The 18,974-nt window shown below is 34.6% G+C and overlaps 3 protein-coding genes across 3 annotated transcripts; all 3 read right to left on the minus strand.

Annotated features, from left to right (window-relative positions):
• Positions 1-2,714: 2,714 nt before the first annotated feature.
• On the minus strand, positions 2,715-4,775 carry LOC132181407 (monooxygenase 2). Its single transcript, XM_088513500.1, has 3 exons — positions 4,517-4,775; positions 4,299-4,445; positions 2,715-3,125 (listed from the first exon to the last, which is right to left on the minus strand). The coding sequence occupies exons 1-3, from the start codon at positions 4,594-4,596 to the stop codon at positions 3,053-3,055; spliced, it is 300 nt and encodes a 99-aa protein (XP_088369626.1). The 5' UTR covers positions 4,597-4,775; the 3' UTR covers positions 2,715-3,052.
• Positions 4,776-6,677: 1,902 nt separating this feature from the next.
• On the minus strand, positions 6,678-12,011 carry LOC132167548 (monooxygenase 2-like). The gene is made up of 6 exons (XM_059578554.2): positions 11,932-12,011; positions 11,682-11,828; positions 11,338-11,406; positions 10,752-10,917; positions 8,913-9,147; positions 6,678-7,219 (listed from the first exon to the last, which is right to left on the minus strand). Exons 1-6 carry the CDS (start codon positions 12,009-12,011, stop codon positions 6,678-6,680), a joined length of 1,239 nt encoding a protein of 412 aa, XP_059434537.2.
• A 2,020-nt stretch (positions 12,012-14,031) lies between these two features.
• LOC132188571 (monooxygenase 2) lies at positions 14,032-18,717 on the minus strand. The gene is made up of 6 exons (XM_059603071.2): positions 18,330-18,717; positions 18,083-18,229; positions 17,803-17,871; positions 15,618-15,783; positions 15,014-15,242; positions 14,032-14,610 (listed from the first exon to the last, which is right to left on the minus strand). Exons 1-6 carry the CDS (start codon positions 18,404-18,406, stop codon positions 14,066-14,068), a joined length of 1,233 nt encoding a protein of 410 aa, XP_059459054.2. The 5' UTR covers positions 18,407-18,717; the 3' UTR covers positions 14,032-14,065.
• Positions 18,718-18,974: the final 257 nt, after the last annotated feature.

Raw genomic sequence — 18,974 nt, forward strand, 5'->3', positions numbered from 1 at the left:
AAACATAATCTATTGGCCTAAAAATTCAAATTGGTGATAATTATTCTTCTTAAAGAGTAAAGAGTAAACCGATTTTTTTAAAGGATACACCTATTTTTTAACTCATTATTTTAAAAAGTGAACAGTTAAAAATTGAACAGTTCATATTTTTTTTTCTCTCTCTCTCTCTTTTTTATTCTCTCTCCTAGTCATTCACTCTCATTCCACATCTCTCTCTCTCCACTTCTGTCTCTATTAGTTTCGAAGAAAAAGACATCTCTCTCCCTCCACCCTCCAACATTAATATCTCTCCTCTTTTTTCTCTCCATCACTATCTTTTTCTTTCTCCACTCTCCAACATTTACAAAAACATAATTTATTGGCCTAAAAATTCAAATTGGAGGTAATTATTCTTCTTAAAGAGAAAAGAGTAAACCGATTTTTTAAAGAGTAGACCGAGTTTTTAACTTAATATTTTAAAAAGTGAACAGTTAAAAATTGAACGGTTCATATTTTTTTTTCTCTCTATTTCTCTTTTTTGCTCTCTCTCAACATCTCTCTCTCTCTCCTATTTTTTCCTCTCTCTCCACGTCTCTCTCTATTAATTTCAAAGAAAAAGACATCTCTCTCCCTCCACTCTCCAACATTAATATCTCTCCTCTTTTTTCTCTCATCTTTTTTCTCTCCATCTCTATCTTTTTCTTTCTCCACTCTCAAACATTTACAAAAACATAATCTATTGGCCTAAAAATTCAAATCGGGGGTAATTATTCTTCTTAGAGAGAAAAGAGTAAACCGATTTTTTTAAAGAGTAAACCGAGTTTTTAACTCAATATTTTAAAAAGTGAACAGTTAAAAATTGAATGGTTTATATTTTTTTTTGTCTCTATTTCTCTTTTTTTGCTCTCTCTCTCTCTCTCTCTCTCTCTCCTTTTTTTTCCTCTCTCTCCACGTCTCTCTTTATTAATTTCAAAGAAAAAGACATCTCTCTCCCTCCACTCTCCAACATTAATATCTCTCCTCTTTTTTCTCTCCATCACCATCTTTTTCTTTCTCCACTCTCCAACATTTACAAAAACATAATCTATTTTCCTAAAAATTCAAATTGTAGGTAATTATTCTTCTTAACGAGAAAAGAGTAAACCAATTTTTTAACTCATTATTTTAAAAAGTGAACAGTTAAAAATTGAACGGTTCATATTTTTTTTCTCTCTCTCTATAACTCTCATTTTTTGCTCTCTCTCTCTCTCTCTCTCTCTCTCTCTTTTCTCTCTCTCCAAGTCATTCACTCTCATTCCATATCTCTCTCTCTCTGTCTCTCTCTCTCTCTCTCTCTCTCTCTCTCCTTTTGTTTCCTCTCTCTCCACGTCTCTCTGTATTAATTTCAAAGAAAAAGACATCTCTCTCCCTCCACTCTCCAACATTAATATCTCTCCTCTTTTTTCTCTCCATTTCTATCTTTGTCTTTCTCCACTCTCCAACATTAACAAAAACATAATCTATTGGCCTAAAAATTCAAATTGTAGGTAATTATTCTTCTTAAAGAGTAAAGAGTAAACCGATTTTTTTAAAGAGTAAACCGATTTTTTAACTCATTATTTTAAAAAGTGAACAGTTAAAAATTGAACGGTTTATATTTTTTTTTCTCTCTCTATCTCTCTTTTTTTCCTCTCTTTCAACGTCTCTCTCTCTCTCTCTCTCTCTCTCTCTCTCTTTTCTTTCTCCAAGTCATTCATTCTCATTCTACATCTCACTCTCTTGAACCGGTTCATATATCTCTCTCTTTCCTTTTTTTTCCTCTCTCTCCACGTCTCTCTCTCTCTTTTCTCTCCGAGTCTTTCACTCTCATTCAACATCTCTCTCTCTTAAATTCAAAAAAAAAAAAAAAAGATCTCTCTCCCTCCACTCTCCAACATTAATACCTCTTTTCTTTTTTCTCTCCATCTGTATCTTTCTCTTTCTCCACTCTCTAACATTAACAAAAACATAATCTATTGGCCTAAAAATTCAACTTGGAGGTAATTATCCTTCTTAACCTTTTTTTTTTACTTTTTTTTTTTTTTTTTTTTTTTTTTTTTTTTTCGGACCAACAATGTTTTAAATTATTCTAATTTATATAAATTAAACTAAAATTAAAGGTCTTATGTTTTAATTCATTTGAATGCTTATGGATTTTTTTTTTTTTGTGTGTAATTTACTCGGATTTTCAAGCATATTTTTAAGTTTTGTTTTTTTTCTCTACTTTTGAAAGCAATATTGACTCATTGGTGCTAAGTCTTACTTTGCTTACTTACTAAGTAAAACTTGACTTTATAAGTGATTCTATAAAATCTTCAAATTGACCAATTATTTTGAAGTGATAGTGCAGATTTGGCTAGCGTTTTTCTCAGAGTTGTTACAGACGGTATGAACGTGGCCCTAACAAGGACGTTAGGGGTTTAAGAGAAGAAGTAAGTAGCAACCCAGTCCCAATTTGGGAAGATGAGTAGCCCACATGAAGTGAGTGGTTTATAAAAGACAGTCATGAGTGCTAAGTCTCACATTAATTATTTACTATATGAAACTGTGAGTAAGCTCCAAATTGACTGGTCAATTTGGGATGATAGTGCAAATGTGGCTAGTGTTTTTCCCTGATTCACTACACTTACGCTTATAGGAATTGGTAAATTTTATTTAATTAATATTATAACACTCCTCGCGTATGGGCTCAAAATTCCACTCTGCCAACAAGTGAGGCTTAATACATGAAATTTTTAACTGAAATAGGTTATGAATGACGGAGACAAGGTTCAAATTCAAGACCTTCGCTCTAATATCATATTAAATCACCACTTATTTTCGAAGCTTAAATTTATAGAAAATGATAAATTTAATCATTTAACATTCTAACTAGAGAAATGGCTTGGAGAAGGCCCTATATTCTGTATTTTGTATGAAGTAACCTCTCTTTAATCTGCGTACTTGTGCTTGACAGCTCAAAATCTTTACCATTGCAGTAAACAATGGCCCTTATTATGTATCCAAGAAATTGACAGCTCAAAATCTATAGAGGCACCAATGGAAGCGCTGTGACTCACTGTTTTCCTTTGGCTTCAAATGACATCTCTGAGGTTTGAAGTCCAGAAATTGAAGAGGTAGCCACATTCCTGCACATAGATTTCAGAGGCTAGTTATATGGTGTACCGGGAAGTCAGTTTCTATTGGACCCAAAATTCAAACAGAGAACAAGGAGCAAACGTCCAAGATAAACTCTCAACCAACAGATAATATCAAGATAGAGTTGGACTCAAGATAAAATTGAATATTTCTAAGATCAAATTGTGAGTGACTGTTTTATTCCAGCCAAATACATGAGCTTGACATTCTGTCAAACACCTTCTTTTCAAACTTCGATAGTTTCATGCTTTAACATGAAGAATGATAATGTTTTGGTGGTTAAAAGAGGCTTATCATAACGTATTAGTAATATTGACCACTAATAAATCATTGGAAGCATCTAAAACCAAACATATGTGAAGTACCAATATTTTTCATCAATTTCATAATCAAGATTTAAAACCGGTGCATTTATTAGAATATAAATTAAATAATTAAATTTATCTATTTTTACTCGCTTAAACTTTCACATTTTATATATATATATATATATATATATATATATATATATGAAGTTAATATTGACAAATATTTTAAAAAAATTTAAGGGAAAATTACAGTTTACCCTCCTAAAGTTGACACTGTTTTTCAATTCGAACACCAAAGTTTCAATTTTTGCAATCCACACCACAAAGTTTCAAATTTTTGCAATTTAACCAATTGTATCAAAAACTTCCCATATTGCCCCTAATTTTTTTTTTAATTAAAAAAAAAAAAAAAAAAAAATCGGGTTGGCTCTTTGGCCATATGGTCATTTTTGTACCCCCAATTTTTTTTTTTCATAAAAAATTTTTAAAAGAAAAATCATGGGCAATATGAAAATTTTGGAATAATATTGATCAAATTGAAAAAAAAAAATTGGAACTTTGTGGAGATAAATTGCAAAAATTGAAACTTTGATGTTCAAATTGAAAAACGTTGTCAACTTATAGGGGGTAAATTATAATTTTCTCAAAATTTAAATAATATAAATTCTGAAGGCATTTCAATGTACGAACTTTAAATCCATACTTTGAAATAAAGAGTAAAGAGTAAGATGAAATGAAAAGGATCCGGTTACGCTTGGGAGAGAGATCCTGATGGTGGAGACTGAAGCCAACAAACACCATGTTCTATGTTAAAGTTGATGGCAATAATGAAGAGTGGATGAGTACTCTACTTACCCATTAAGCCTTTGATGCTGTTGTCGGAGGGAGTCAGCAACGCCAACAGCATCTAAGGCCTTCCAAGCATTTGTCCATGTCGTGAAGGCAAATCCAGTGATCCTCAAACCATCCGAGGATTCCAATACTAAGCTTCGAATTCCCAACCTACAAAATATATATTTGCCTTCTTTACAATCTTAAATACGCATGAAAACAGAGAGAGGAAACGTGGGTACCTATGAAGTCCTAAGGACGTTGTGAGGCCAGCAATTCCAGCACCCACAATCACAATGTCTTCATCAACAGCTTCCATCATATCTTGGCTCTCTTTCCCTTTTTTTTTTTTTTTCTTTTTTTATGTTCTGGGTGCTGGGAAATCTTCTCTAAATATATGTGAATATGATAGTTTTCCAATACAGTGCAGCAGACTTTGGAAATGAATTTTTTGTCCAAGATAGGAAAATGGTTGCAAGATTACAAACAGGTTAGTGGATAACTATTAAAAAGCGGGAGGAAGACAAAGTAGATGATTGATGCTGACAACAGGCCACAACTTGACGGTGAAGGCTGCCATGATTGTAATATATAATTGTAAGGGAAAAGTATTCATATCCATTATCCACTACTAAAAAAGTATCACCTTATTATCGATCTCCTTTCTAAATTATTAAAAAATGTCAATATTTTTCATTTCATATATATATATATATATATATATATATATTTTAAAAAAGGGTAGTTCTACTTTACGGATGCTTGAGCCAAAATTTTTTTGGAGGTGGATCAATCACTCCAACCTCTGTTTGGGGTTGCTCGGCTAACCCAGGGATTTGTCACACTGAACTACTTAAGGTGATCGGGCCACTATTTCTAAGTGTTAGGGCTTGTTCAACCATTCTCTTGCGTTTTTTTTACTGTTGGCTTTGTTTTTTTTTTTTTTCCTTTTAATTTTTATTAAAGATATTTTTGTCATTAGATCAAGGTTCTGGTCATAGTAAAAATGGGGTAGTGGGTCACATAATTTTTTTATTATTTTATTTTTTAATTTTTTATTATAAGGACACATCACCTATTTGTGGCTATAAAATTTTGTTAGGGAAGAAATCTTAGCCACTGATACTCTCCGATCCACAAGAGTCTGCCAAAAGGAAAAAGTGAAAGTCTGAGACTGACCGACGTGACTCACCATCACAGACAAGTGGACATTCACACTGCATTTGCAAAAGGTCTAAATATTCTGTCCTAATAGATTTGGCTTGCAGCTAGTTTTTTATCCTTTCAGATTTGATTTTATTATATCTTTTTTATAAAAAAAAGAAAATTGAAATTATATCGGAAAAATTAAAAAAACTACATCATTTTCTTTGTCACATAAGCCAAATCTGGAATAATAAAGAAGGTCCAGATGACTTGAAATACAAATCTTATAAGTTACAGAGATTTTATATATGGTTAGAATTTATAAATTTAATAGATTGTCACATAATAAATATATTATTTAAAATTTATACGAATAACATTTAAATGATTTAATATTAGTTATCTTTTTATCTCCTTCTCAACCCTGGCACATGTGGTAGAAGAAATCCACCAAAAATGTCTTTGAAGTGAATAACAAACATCTCAATTAGCAAAATTTCAAGGGTAAATGTCTAAACCGGACGGTGGGATTCTTGCAAAATAATGAGAAAGGTCATTGAGAACCACCGATAAACAAATTTTTGAACAGCTAGACTAGACAGCGGGTTTCTTACAAAATAAAGAAAAATGCATCAAAATACAGATGAGCAGATTTTTGGATGGTTGAACTAGACAACAGGATTGTTGCAAAATAAAAAGAAAAGCTCACGTAAAAACAACCGGCCGACCCTGAGAAGACCAAAGAGCCTTTGATACCTAAGTTTCTCAAGGGAAAACTGAATAGAGAGAGAGAGAGAGAGAGAGAGAGGAGAATGTGCGTGTGATACATGATGTTTGGGTACATCTGCCCACGATCAAGTGTGGACTATTTTTCCAATCACAAAGATTAATTGATGTCATTTACTTGAAATATAGCTAAATAAAATTACCTCTACTATGCAGTTGGGAGCATATAGTAAAGGACCCAGTTAAATAAGGTAGTGACAAAGTGTGCACACATATATATAAATCAACCACAATTTGACGTTGATTTGTGGAGGATCACATATTAGAGTTTACATGGAAAAGTTATTGGTGTCAAGGTAATCATATTTAATTAAGTTTATCGATCACCTAATATTATATTATCTAATATTATATTATGATCAAGTAGGAGATGATGATGCGTTACTGGATAATCACACCCATTATTATTGAAATCTTGGTATATTATATACCTTATATTTAGTACATAGCTAGGCATATATATGAGTGCATTTAGGAAATGCTAAGCTTCCCGCAATCAAAATCAGCCCTTTTCAACAGCACCCCAGCCAAGTATGCAGCAAATATATCCCTAAAGAAGTTCATCACTTTTCCATCACCCTGTTGGAAGAAACCAACCATATAAGCAGTAGTAATGAGCTCAATGCTTCTCCATCTCCTCTCTTTGGCATACTTCTTCAACCCCATTTCAATCCTCTTACATTCTTCTTTTCCAGCTAACTTCTCCCCACTTGGTTCTTTCAAGAACGCGTCAGCAAGGCACCTGGCCAAGACAACACCATCTTCCAAGGCAGCACAACCACCTTGGCCAATGTCTGGAGTCATGGGGTGGAGTGCATCACCGGCCACACAAGCATTGCCTTTGCTGATATTTCCCCAAAGAAGCTCCCAAGGATGTCTGTACCTCAATGGGGATGATATAAAACTATCCGAATCAGTGTTTTCAATAATAGCCCTTACTTCATCAGGCATTTTTCCTAGCTTGCTTAGCACAAGTCTTTTCATTTCAGCTGCGTTATCTTCTATCTCTTTCTCTGCATAATAATGGTAAACAATATTATGCCCCGTATATGTATTGGAAAACTATTATATGGGAGATTCTAACCCATATATGCCTCGTGAGCAGGGGCGGAATTAGAGTTTTAGGTTTGGGGAGCCAAAAAAAAAAAAAAATGGGGGGCCAAAAAATATATTTTTAAGGGTATATATTTTTTTTAAAACAAAAAATTAGCTAGGGAGAATTTTACAATTTTGGGGTCTGCCCCTGCTCATAATATTTTAGTAAGAAGTTAATCGATGAAATATTATTTTGAAAGTATAAGAATACTCAAGAGATTAAATCAAATGCTTAAATATTTAGAGATAGTAGCGACAATAAGTTTTGAATTAACCTTAATTTCATTATAAATGTTTCATGGAATGGTCAAATGTAATTATAAGAAGCCGAATGAGCTCTTGATCAATCAAATTAAATAATACTCTAGTGCAATTATACCTTTTTTTTTTTTAAATAAGTTGTAATTAATGGTAGTTAATGACAAGTTATGAGATGACGTGTAGAAGCCGGTTAAAACTAGATTTTTTTTTTTTTTTCTTTAGCCCACTCCACAAGCTGATATAGATTTTTTTTTTTTTTTTTTTTTTTTGACATGTTCACACAAGGGAATTAAGGGGAATGAGGATTCAAATTAGTGACCTCCGCTTTATGAGACGTGGTTCACAACCGATTGAACTACTCGTTGAGGACATATAGAATCTTATTAGGCTTGACTGAATTGCACAAGGAGAACGAATCGTTGTGGCATGTGGATGAGTGAGGTTTTAGGATCCAGATCCCCTCCCATTGGAGGGAAAATTGGAGATTTTTCAATTGTCAATCTTGGCTATCCAATATTATCCAAAGCTACGTGTCCCACTAAAGTTTAAATAATAAAATATTATTTAACTTTTAAAAAGACAATAAAAATTTAAATAAAATAATAAAAACATATGGGGTGGTCGGCCACCCCAGTTGAGCCCCAATCCACCCCCAATAAGACCGGTTGGGGGTGGTTGAACTACCCCCTAGGTCCATAGGATTGGAGGTGGCCGAAGCCACCCCTGGTGCTCAGCTGGGGTAGTCGGCCACCCCATATGTTTTTATTATTTTATTTAAATTTTTATTTTCTTTTTAAAAGTTAAACAATATTTTATTATTTAAACTTAAGTAGAACACGTGACAGTCTATGAGCCGTTGAATAATATTGAATGGCCAAGATTGATAATTGGAGAATCTCTAATTTTCCCTCCAATAAGAGGGGATCCAGATACAAGGTTTTAATCTAACTTAAGACTAACACACTTATTTACAGGGGGCTTGTGCAGGAGAACCCACACTCTCTCCCACAATTTAGAATTGAGGAGAAAATTCAAAAGGTTTTGAGAGTAAACCCTAATCTTCTCTTTGCAAAACCCTAGCCCTTTTTTAGTGGTTTCTTCTTTGTAAACAATATTATTTGGAAAAAACTATTGCGATCTCAATCATGAGGGTTCAGCCCTTGAGATATATTTTCTGCTGCTATTTGTAATTGATTAATTCCCAACAATTAAATTATGAGGTGTCCCAAAAACTGAAGTTAATAAGAAATAATAAATTTAATTATTTATTTATATTCTAATACTTAGAAAATTGTTCTTTCAAAGCAAAGAATCAAAGTAAGCTATGTATTGGGAATTGAATAATGGCACCTTGGCTGGAGGAGGAAGGAGTCCAGGTGAAAAACCAATAGACGGTGTTATCATCACAAGGAATAAAACCAGATCGAACACCTTTCCCAAAAAATTGCATGAACTTGTTCCCAAACCCATGATTGCGCTTGAAATCCACACGGGCCCTAATGGCAGATCTCCCTGTGAAAGCTGGTTTGTTGAAGCCCAGCCACTTTGCCACCACTGAGTTCACTCCATCACACCCAATCAACGCCTTCCATTCACAAAGTGGATACTCTAATAAGTAATTATACTCCAAAACATATTGAGAATAAGAATATTAATGTTAGGGGTATTTCAATTTTTATTATAATTTTTTTTTTTTTTTTTTTGTAAACTGACAGGACAATTTACAATTAGTTAAATGATTAAGCAAAGAATGTAACTTATCAATTATACACTTCTAATCATTTCATTGACAATATGTAAGAAAATTATAGTAAAACTTTAAACTTATATCCAAGCATTTTCCTTAAAATAAATATGATTTTCATAATACTCGCAACCAGTAGACAAATTGTCCTGTCCTGTGAATTTAATTGGGATTTCATAGTCATAATTCTTTGCATGTGCAATAAAAAGCCTTGTTCCTTATCTGCGTCCACTTTTTGGGTTTACATAATGAATTTGAATTCTCTATAATTTGCTACCCAAATTGGTAGTAATCCAGACAGAAAATGTGAAAGAGCTTTTGTAGGGCCTACATGTTCCAACAAGTTAGTGTGCTGTTGAAACCTAATCGAACAGGTGAGCCCATAACTATCGATTCAAACAACAAACTTACTGAAAATTTTAATCTCTGCTTAATTGGATTGGTTACACATCCAACCAGAGTAGTGGTAAAATGTAAAGAAGACAACTGCCTTTTCGGCTTCCTACTTAATTACACAATACAAATAGAATAAGGGTCCGCTTAGGATTGCGGTTTCAATAAGTGCAATTTAAGAACAATTGCGTTTTTAAAATCGCAAAGACGTTTAGTAAAACATGTTACAAAGTTTTTTTTTTAATCAAATATTTGTTATGCGAAATAGTGATTTTGGTTTAAATTTGTGCTTTTTCAAATAAGCACCCCTTAGCCTGTTTATAGAAATCATAGATTTTTTTATTTTTTTTTTCTATTTTAAATTAAGTGTTTTTTAAATCGTAATGCTAAACACTTTACATTTTACAATATCTTTAAAAACGTAAATTATTCTTATGAAATTGCAATCTCAAACGCACTTTAAATATAAAAGAAAAAGTAAAGAAAAAGTATTTGCCATTATTACACTCCAATATAAGTAGGGTCATGGAATGAGTGGTATAGTCTATAGAAAAAGGAGGAAAGAAAACCACACTTTTGCTTTCTACTTAATAAAATAAGTATAAAAAATCATCACCTAAGGGGTCATTATCCAACTCCTCTATAATTTAAGAAGCAGCGGTTTAGACGAAAGCAAACCACTTTTTGGCATCTACTTTAAATAAAATGATTGTTAAAATATGTGTCATTATTGGAACTCACACGTAAAAACAAATATTTAAAGTATAAATTAAATGATGAACTTTAGTATTTAGAGTTTGAAATTCTCAAAATTTGAATTTGTGCTCGTTTTTGACATAAATTTCCTCTAGTTTAGTCTTTCAATCCAACTATAAGACTAATATATATGTTCGTTGAGCATGTGAGAAATACAAAATGTTTTTCACATGTTAAAGGATACATGCCAACTTTATAAAATAAGTTAAATAATTAAAATTCCTCTATTTCAATTCGAAAGAAATTCATGTCAAAAAAAAAAAAAAAATCGACAATAAAATGCAGCTCAAGTATACCTTGGTTCTGAGAATGGTTCCATCCGCAAGATGCACAAGCTTATGGAAGCCTGATTCCTCTACATTGACCACCTTGGAGGAGAACCTAATGGTGCCACTCGGGAGTTCGTTTGCAAGAGCTTCCAACAACAACTTCCTTTGAACACAACGAACTTCGTGGTCTCCACTGCACATCAGACAGCAATTATCCGGCCTATGTATATCTTAAACATCTCAATTATGATTATAACATCAACACAAAATTGTCAGCATCTATATAAACTTTGGTCACCTAAGTTTACATATACTCGAAACAAATGATTCTGAAGAAACACAAAGCTAAGCAATACTTTTTTAGCAGTTGGCAGCTTCTGAGTCTTGCAATGATCAAACTTTGGATACTTGTATATATGACATCTTATTTAGCAGAAAAACCAATTTCATTATGACAATAATCCTATATATTCTGCATTTTGCATGAAGTAACCTCTTTTTAATCCGCATACTTGTGCTGACAGTTCAAAATCTTTACCATTGCAGTTAACAATGGCCCTTATTAGTTATGCTATAGTCATAGAGGCACCATTGGCAGTGCTGTAAAACTCACTATTTTCCTTTGACTTCAAATGACATCTCTGAGGTTTGAAGTCCTGAAATTGTAGAGGTAGCAACATTCCTGCACAGAAATTTCTGCGGTTAATTAGTTATCTGGTGTGGATGTTCTTATTTACTTGCTTTAAAATGAAAAATGATTGATAATGTTATGGTGGTTATAAAAGATGTACAAGCATTAATAAATCATTGGAAGCATCCAAAACCAAAAGCATGTAGAAGTATATTTCTATATTTTCCAAGCCCAGGCTCACCAAATTAACACCATATATGGTCCATACAGAGAGAGAGAGAGAGAGAGAGAGAGAGAGAGAGCGGGTGAGTACTAGTACTACTTACCCACAAAGCCTTTGATGATGTTGTCGTAGGGAGTCACCAAGGCCAACAGCATCTAAGGCCCTCCAAGCATTTGTCCATGTCGTGAAGGCAAATCCAGTGATCCTCAAAGCATCCGAGGATTCCAACACCAAGCTTCGAATTCCCAACCTACAACATATATATATATATATATATTTGCATTCTTTACAATCTTAAATTAATAAGCATGAAAAGAGAGAGAGAGAGAGAGAGAGAGAGGAAAGGTGGGTACCTATGAAGTCCTAAGGATGTTGTAAGACCAGCAATTCCAGCTCCCACAATCACAATGTCTTCATGCACTGCTTCCATCATATTTTGGCTCTCTTTTTCTGGGCACTGGGAATTGATCTACACTATATATATGTGTGTGGATAGTTTTCGAATATAGGAAGATGGTTGCAAGATTACAAAAAGGTTGGTGAATAATTATTAAGGAAAAATGTAAAATCAGTCATTATGGTTTAACTCAAAATGAACTCAAAGGTTCCTAAAGTATGCAAAAAAAAAAAAAGCAATTTAGTCTCTACAACCAAATTTTATTCACTGACTTAACAGATTATGATAGCGTAAAACATTAAAGCCAATAAATTGTAATATTTGTCCTATTTAAGTCAATGTCGCACTAACAGAATCTGTTAAATTAGTAGACGTACAAAATTTGACTGTAAAAACTAAATTATTTTTTTTGCATATCTCAGAGACCTTTGAATTCATTTTGATACTATAAGAAACTAATTATAGATTAGGTAAACAATAAACCATAAGGACTAATTTTATATTTTCCCTAATTGTTAGTGACCTTTAAAAAATTGGGAGGAATAGTAGGATGATTATAATAACTACTGCTCCATGGTGGTGAATATGATGCTTGCTGATCAGAACAAGCCAAGTTGATGATGGCCGCCTATATTTTAAATTTGAAGTGGTACATTATTCTAAGTTGTTTTGGAAGCCAACCAAAACTTCGATTTGAGCGCCAACCAGGTGCAATAAAATAATAGGAATAAAATATTATTGAATAAAGTAATTGCATTATTATTGGGGGCCCATTTGCCACCTTCGGTGCATAAAAGCTATGTTTGGGGAGAGCAGGCCCGGCACTGTAGCTGGAACGGTACTGTTCTAGCTATAGTGCCAACTGACACGTGGTGCCAGAAAATAATTTTTTATCTTTATTTTTTTTTTTTTTTAAAAAAAAAAAAAACGGTGGGAAACGCTGGGGTGGTTCCAGCCACCCCTTGACCAAAATGGGGTGGCCGGACCACCCCATTTTTGGCCAAGGGGGTGGCTGGAGCCACCCCTGGCCGATCTGGGGCTGGTTTCCCACCGTTTTTTTTTTTTTTTTTTAAAAAAAAAAAAAAAGATAAAAAATTATTTTCTGGCGCCACGTGTCAGTTGGCACTGTAGCTGGAACAGTACCGTTCCAGCTACAGTGCCGGGCCTGCTCTCCCAAACATAGCTAATGCATTTGCTAAAAACCAAAGATCCCTGTGTGGAGTGGATATAAATAAGCATTAAGGAGAGGATAATTCATATTCGAAGATTTAATGATTAATTTTTAGGAAAAATGACCGTTTACCCCCTTAAAGTTGACAGTGTTTTTCAATTCGAACATCAAAGTTTTAATTTTTGCAATCCACCCCCACAAAGTTCTAATTTTTTTCAATTCGACCAATATCATTCCAAAATTCTCATATTGCCCCTGATTTTTATTTTTATTTTTTTGTTTTTTATGAAAATGAAAACAAATTTGGGGGTGCAAAAATAACCAGATGACCAAAGGGGTGGCTAAGGCCACCCCGAATTTTTTTAAAAATTTTTATAAAAAATAAAAATTAAGGACAATATGGGAACGAATTTTTTTAAAAAATTTTATAAAAAATAAAAATTAAGGACAATATGAGAAGTTTTGGATAAAATTGGTCAAATTGTAAAAAAATTGAAACTTTGGGGGGTAAATTGCAAAAATTAAAACTTTGGTGTTCAAATTAAAAAATACTGTCAACTTTAAGGGGGTAAACTGTAATTTTTCCTAATTTTTAAAAAAGTTTGATGGGAAAAGGAGGTTTAGACTTTCTTATCAACCAATCACCCTCACAAGAAAAACAAATCAATCATTCTTAAAATCTTCTCCACGTAAAAATTACATGTCCACATCAATCTCCAAACACCCATTAATGCGATGAACAAGAAAAATTACGCAACATTAGCATTGATGTTACATGCAATGCAAGACAAAGAGTCTCCCAAGTTAAAAAACACTAATATATATATATAAGTGACAACCCAAAAAAAAAAAAAAAAACACAAAAATTACCATGCATCTTACAGAAGCAATAATATAAAGAGTATGTATTTGATTGAATTCAAGAAATGATAAGCTTCCCACAATCAAAACTAGACTTTTTTAGCAGTAAACCAGCTAGGAATACAGCAAAAAAATTTTCCCTTAAAAAGGTCATCACTTTGCTATCACTCTGCTCTATGAAACCAACAATGTAAGCAGTAGTAATGAGCTCAATACTTCTCCATTTCCTCTCTTTGGCATACTTCTTCAACCCCATTTCAATCCTCTTATATTCATCCATTTCTGTTTCAGCCTTTTCCTTTGTTTTTCCTGATATGGCCTCAGCAAGACACCTTGCCAAAACAACACCGTCTTCCAGAGCAGCACACCCACCTTGGCCGATGTCTGGGGTCATGGGGTGGAGAGCATCTCCGGCTACACAAACGTTGCCTTTGCTTGTATTTCCCCAAATAAGCTGCCATGGGTGTCTGTATTTTATCCGGTATGGGACAAAACTATGCACTTCAGTATTTTCTATCATGGCCCTTACTGGTTCAGGCATTTTTCCTAGCTTGCTTAATACAAGTTGCTTCATTTTAGCTGGGCTATCTTCTGTCTGTTTCTCTGCAAAAAAGACAAGGAAAAATTTAGGAGCATCTTCTTGTCAAAAATCATCACTTATCTTAATAGATTAAGAAAAAGTATGAAATCAGACAACATGTGAAATATTTTAATTGAATTTAAAGGTAAATTGTGAGAGGCAGGGTTTGAATTCATGATTTTTTATATGATACCATATAAATTATAACTTATTCTAAAATCTTAAATTGACATAAAAAAAAAAAAAAAAAAACAAACAAACAATGAAGACGGCTTAAAAACATGTTCCAAATAACTTTCAACATTGTTTTTTTCATGGCATTTGTGACTACAAAAACCTTTTTAATTTTTTTTTTTTTTTTTTTTTTTAAAAAAAAAAAATAAAAAAAATCAAACATGCTCTTATAAGTTGAGGGGAAGGACTCACCTTGGCTGGTGGGAATCCAAGTGAAAAACCAGTAAACAGTATCATCATCACAAGGAACAAAACCAAATCGAACACCATTTCCAAAGAACTGCATGGACTTGGAAGCAAACCCATGATTGTGCTTGAAATCTACACAGCCCCTGATGGCAAACCTCCCTGTGGAAGTTGGTTTCTTTAGGCCCAGCCACTTTGCCACCACTGAGTTCACTCCATCACACCCAATCAACACCTTTAATTCATTCAAAACATTGGTACTCCAATAAGGAAGGAAACATGAATCAAAAGTAAATTATGTTCTTATTTTTTGGTATACATTGTTAAGGAAGGAAACATGAATCAAGCACTTACCAATTACCATTTACAACTAACATCAATCCACACATAATTTGGGCACTTGAATCATGGGATGTGTTCCTCCATTCTTGTATCTAAATAGGGCTCATTGTAAACTACATAGATGGTCTGCTCAAGATTTCTCCCCGTAAATTTATTCACGATTCCTTTTTGTTTTTGGTTCTAGGTAATTGGGTTTGTTGCAAATCGAACAAACATTGCAAGGATTGATGATTCTTTTTTTTCCTTTGGACGATGAAATGAATTTTACCTTGGTTTTAAAAGTGGTTGCATCAGCAAGATGCAAAAGCTTATAGAAGCCTGATTCCTCTATAGAAACCACCTTGGAAGAGTACCTAATTGTGCCACTTGGAAGCTCCTTTGCAATGGCTTCCACCAACATATTCCTTTTGACACGACGAACTTCATGGACTCCACTGCACATCACACACCAATTATTAAACCTAGCTAGCTGTTCAAACATCTCAATCACAAATTTAATATAAAAAAATTAAAAATTAAAAAATTAAAAAAAAAAAAAAAAAAAAAAGAAGAAAAAAAGAAAAAATCAAATCAAAACAAAAAAACAAATTTCCGACATGGTATATAACATTTGTCACCTAAATTGTCTCATGGCTGCATTTTGTAATTAGAAATAAAGAAATGATTGTCAAGAAGTGCAAAGTGGACAAATACTTAGAAACTTCTTGGTTTTGCAAGAAATATTTGATATATACGAGTGTCAGTTGTTAAAATAATAGCGCATATAATATAGCTAGCGCTTTCACTTAGGCTCAGTTTCTTTGACGTAAAATGGTTTCCGTCGGAAAATATTTTCAGGGAAGTCATTTTCCCTGAAAATGTTTTCTGATGAAAACATTTTACGGCGTTTACTGCGTGTACGGAAAATCAAAATTTTTTCTTTCTATATATTTTTTCATTAAATCATATTAACCTCTAAATTGCGAAAATGTCCAAACCAAGTTTTAAGAGGTGTCCGAACCGAGTCTTGCAAGGACCCCACTCGGACTTACCCGGGACACACCTGGACACTACCAAGACCTTATCGAGACCCCGTCGGGATCAACCCGACACCCTGGCAGGACCTGCCAAGGTGTTTAATATGATTTTGCGTACACACCAAATACCGGAAAATGTTTTCCAGGAAAATGTTTTCTGTTGAAAATGTAAAACATTTTTCAATGTCGGGGGCCCACCCGATTTTCCGTACGTGTCAAATACCGGAAAATGTTTTCCGCATTTAGTGTTTAATATGCTTTTGCGTACACACCAAATACCGGAAAATGTTTTCCAGAAAAATGTTTTTCTGTTGAAAATGTAAAACATTTTTCGACGTCGGGGGCCCGCCTGATTTTCCATACCTGCCAAATACCGGAAAATGTTTTCTAAGAAATCATTTTCAAGGAAAATGTTTTCCGCCGAAAATATTTTCCATTGAAAATATTTTTCGATGAGTCCCGAGTGGGTCCTAGGCGAGTCCCGGTAAAGTCCCGACAGGGTCCTAGGCAGGTCTAAATCAACTCCCGAGCAAGTCCCGGGCGAGTCAGGGGCAGGTCCCGGTCAAGTCATGGCGGGGTCCCGATTGGGTCTCATTCAAGCCCCGGACGGGTCCCGAGCAAGTCCCGAGCGAGTCTTGGTCAAGTCCTTGGTAGGTCCTAGGTAGGTCCGGGCAAGTCCCGTTCAAGTCTAGTCGAGTCCAGGGCAAGTCCCGAGCAAGTCTTGGGCGAGTCCCGATCAAGTCACGGGTAGGTCTTGAGTGGGGTCCCAGGTAGGTCCCAGTTAAGTCCCAGCGGGGTCCCAGTTGGGTCTTAGTCAAGTCCTACTCTAGTCCCATGCAAGTCTCGGGCGGGTCCCGGCAAGGTCCTAGGTGGGCCTTGGACAAGTCCGGGGCAAGTCCGGGCGAGTCCTGGGCAAGTCCCGGCAAGGTCCTAAGCGGGTACTGGACGAGTCCCAGGTAAGTCCCAGCGGATCATGGTCAGGTCCGGGCGAGTCCCATTCAGGTCTGGTTGGGTCTTGGACAGGTCTCGGCGGGGTCCCGAGCGGGTTTTGGGCGAGTCTTGGTCAAGTCTCGAGTGGGTCCCGGCAGGGTTCCAGGCAAGTCTTAGCAGGGTCCGTCGATTTGAGAATAAAATGCTCAAAGTCAAAAAATGGTTTACGGTTTTCATTTTCCGAAAATTAAAGAAAAATTTTTCAGTCAAAAGAAAAATATTTTCCATTGACCACCATTTTATGTCGAAATAAACGAACCCTAGTTGTTATACATAGTTGTAACACCCTATTTCCACATTGAGAAGATAAGCCATCCAGATAAAGGAATGATCTTTTCACTGAATGGTTATAAATTGTATCTATGTTTGCCTTCCTTATAAGAAAATTATTTTCTAATGCAGGAATGTGAGAAATGAACCCAAAAAAAAAAAAAAAAAAAATCTTACTGTTTTCCTTTGACCTTAAAAGATATATATGAAGTTTGAAGTCCCGAAACTGTAGAGGTACTCACGTTCCTGCACTCAAATCGCTACGGGTCAGTTCATTCTTTTCTTTTCTTTGACAATAATTTTGGTACAGGTAAACAGTAAATAATAGAGACCATCAATTAATCGCTCAGTAAAAAGCCTAGCAATTAATTAAGCATTGAACCAACAGACAAATAATAGAAACCCTACATACACAATGCAGATGTAGAGGGTGAATATACATATATAAAATAGTTACCCATCAAGGAGTTCATGTTGGTGACGAATGGAATCGGCAATGCCAACAGCATCCAAGGCCTTCCAAGCATTGGTCCATAATGTCAAGGCATATCCTTCGATCCTCAACCCATCAGAGGATTCCAATACTAGGCTTCGGATTCCCAACCTTTGAAAACATTCGCATCACTTACAATCATAATTATTATGTTGCAACACAACACACACACAGAGAGAGAGAGAGAGAGAGAGAGAAGATATATAGGTACTTGTGAAGTCCTAAGGATGTTGTGAGGCCAGCAATTCCAGCTCCTACAATCACAATGTCTTCAACTACTTCTTCCATGATGTTTTTTTGCCTTTTTTTTTTTTTTTAGGAGGGTGGGGGAGAATGGGGATTAGTATAATTATACGTGAAATGATTTGGTTTTTGGTTGGGATTATTAATGAAGTTTCCGGAATTTGGATGCCTTGTGGATGAGCTTTCTCGGATTTAATGCCACCTTATCCCCACAAGGAACGGGTCAAGGACGATAACAAAAGGATGGTGACAACACTGACAAAGGCCAAGATGGCAGACAATACAAATGTTGTACGCAAGTGTAATATGCCTCTAATATCTGGACCATGAAGTACGTTTGAATCACAACACACACTAAGAACATTTTTAAAATTGTGTTTGAAAAATAGAGTTTAAAGTTAAAAAGTATTTTTTTTGGCCATTTTTAAGCTATTTGAACCCTTAAAAGCGCTTTCAATTTTTTTTACTAATCGGATACATTTTTCTTCAAACAGACTTTTAAGATGTTAAACGTATTTTTATACTATTCAAACGCACACCTAAACAGACTCTAACATGCATCTCATATTTGCAATCTAGTACATCGGTAATTGTTGGTTTGGCAATTTTAAAA

The sequence above is a fragment of the Corylus avellana genome, chromosome 2 (assembly GCF_965113065.1).
Source record: "Corylus avellana chromosome 2, dhCorAvel1.hap1.2, whole genome shotgun sequence".
In the NCBI taxonomy this organism is placed as follows: Eukaryota; Viridiplantae; Streptophyta; class Magnoliopsida; order Fagales; family Betulaceae; genus Corylus; species Corylus avellana.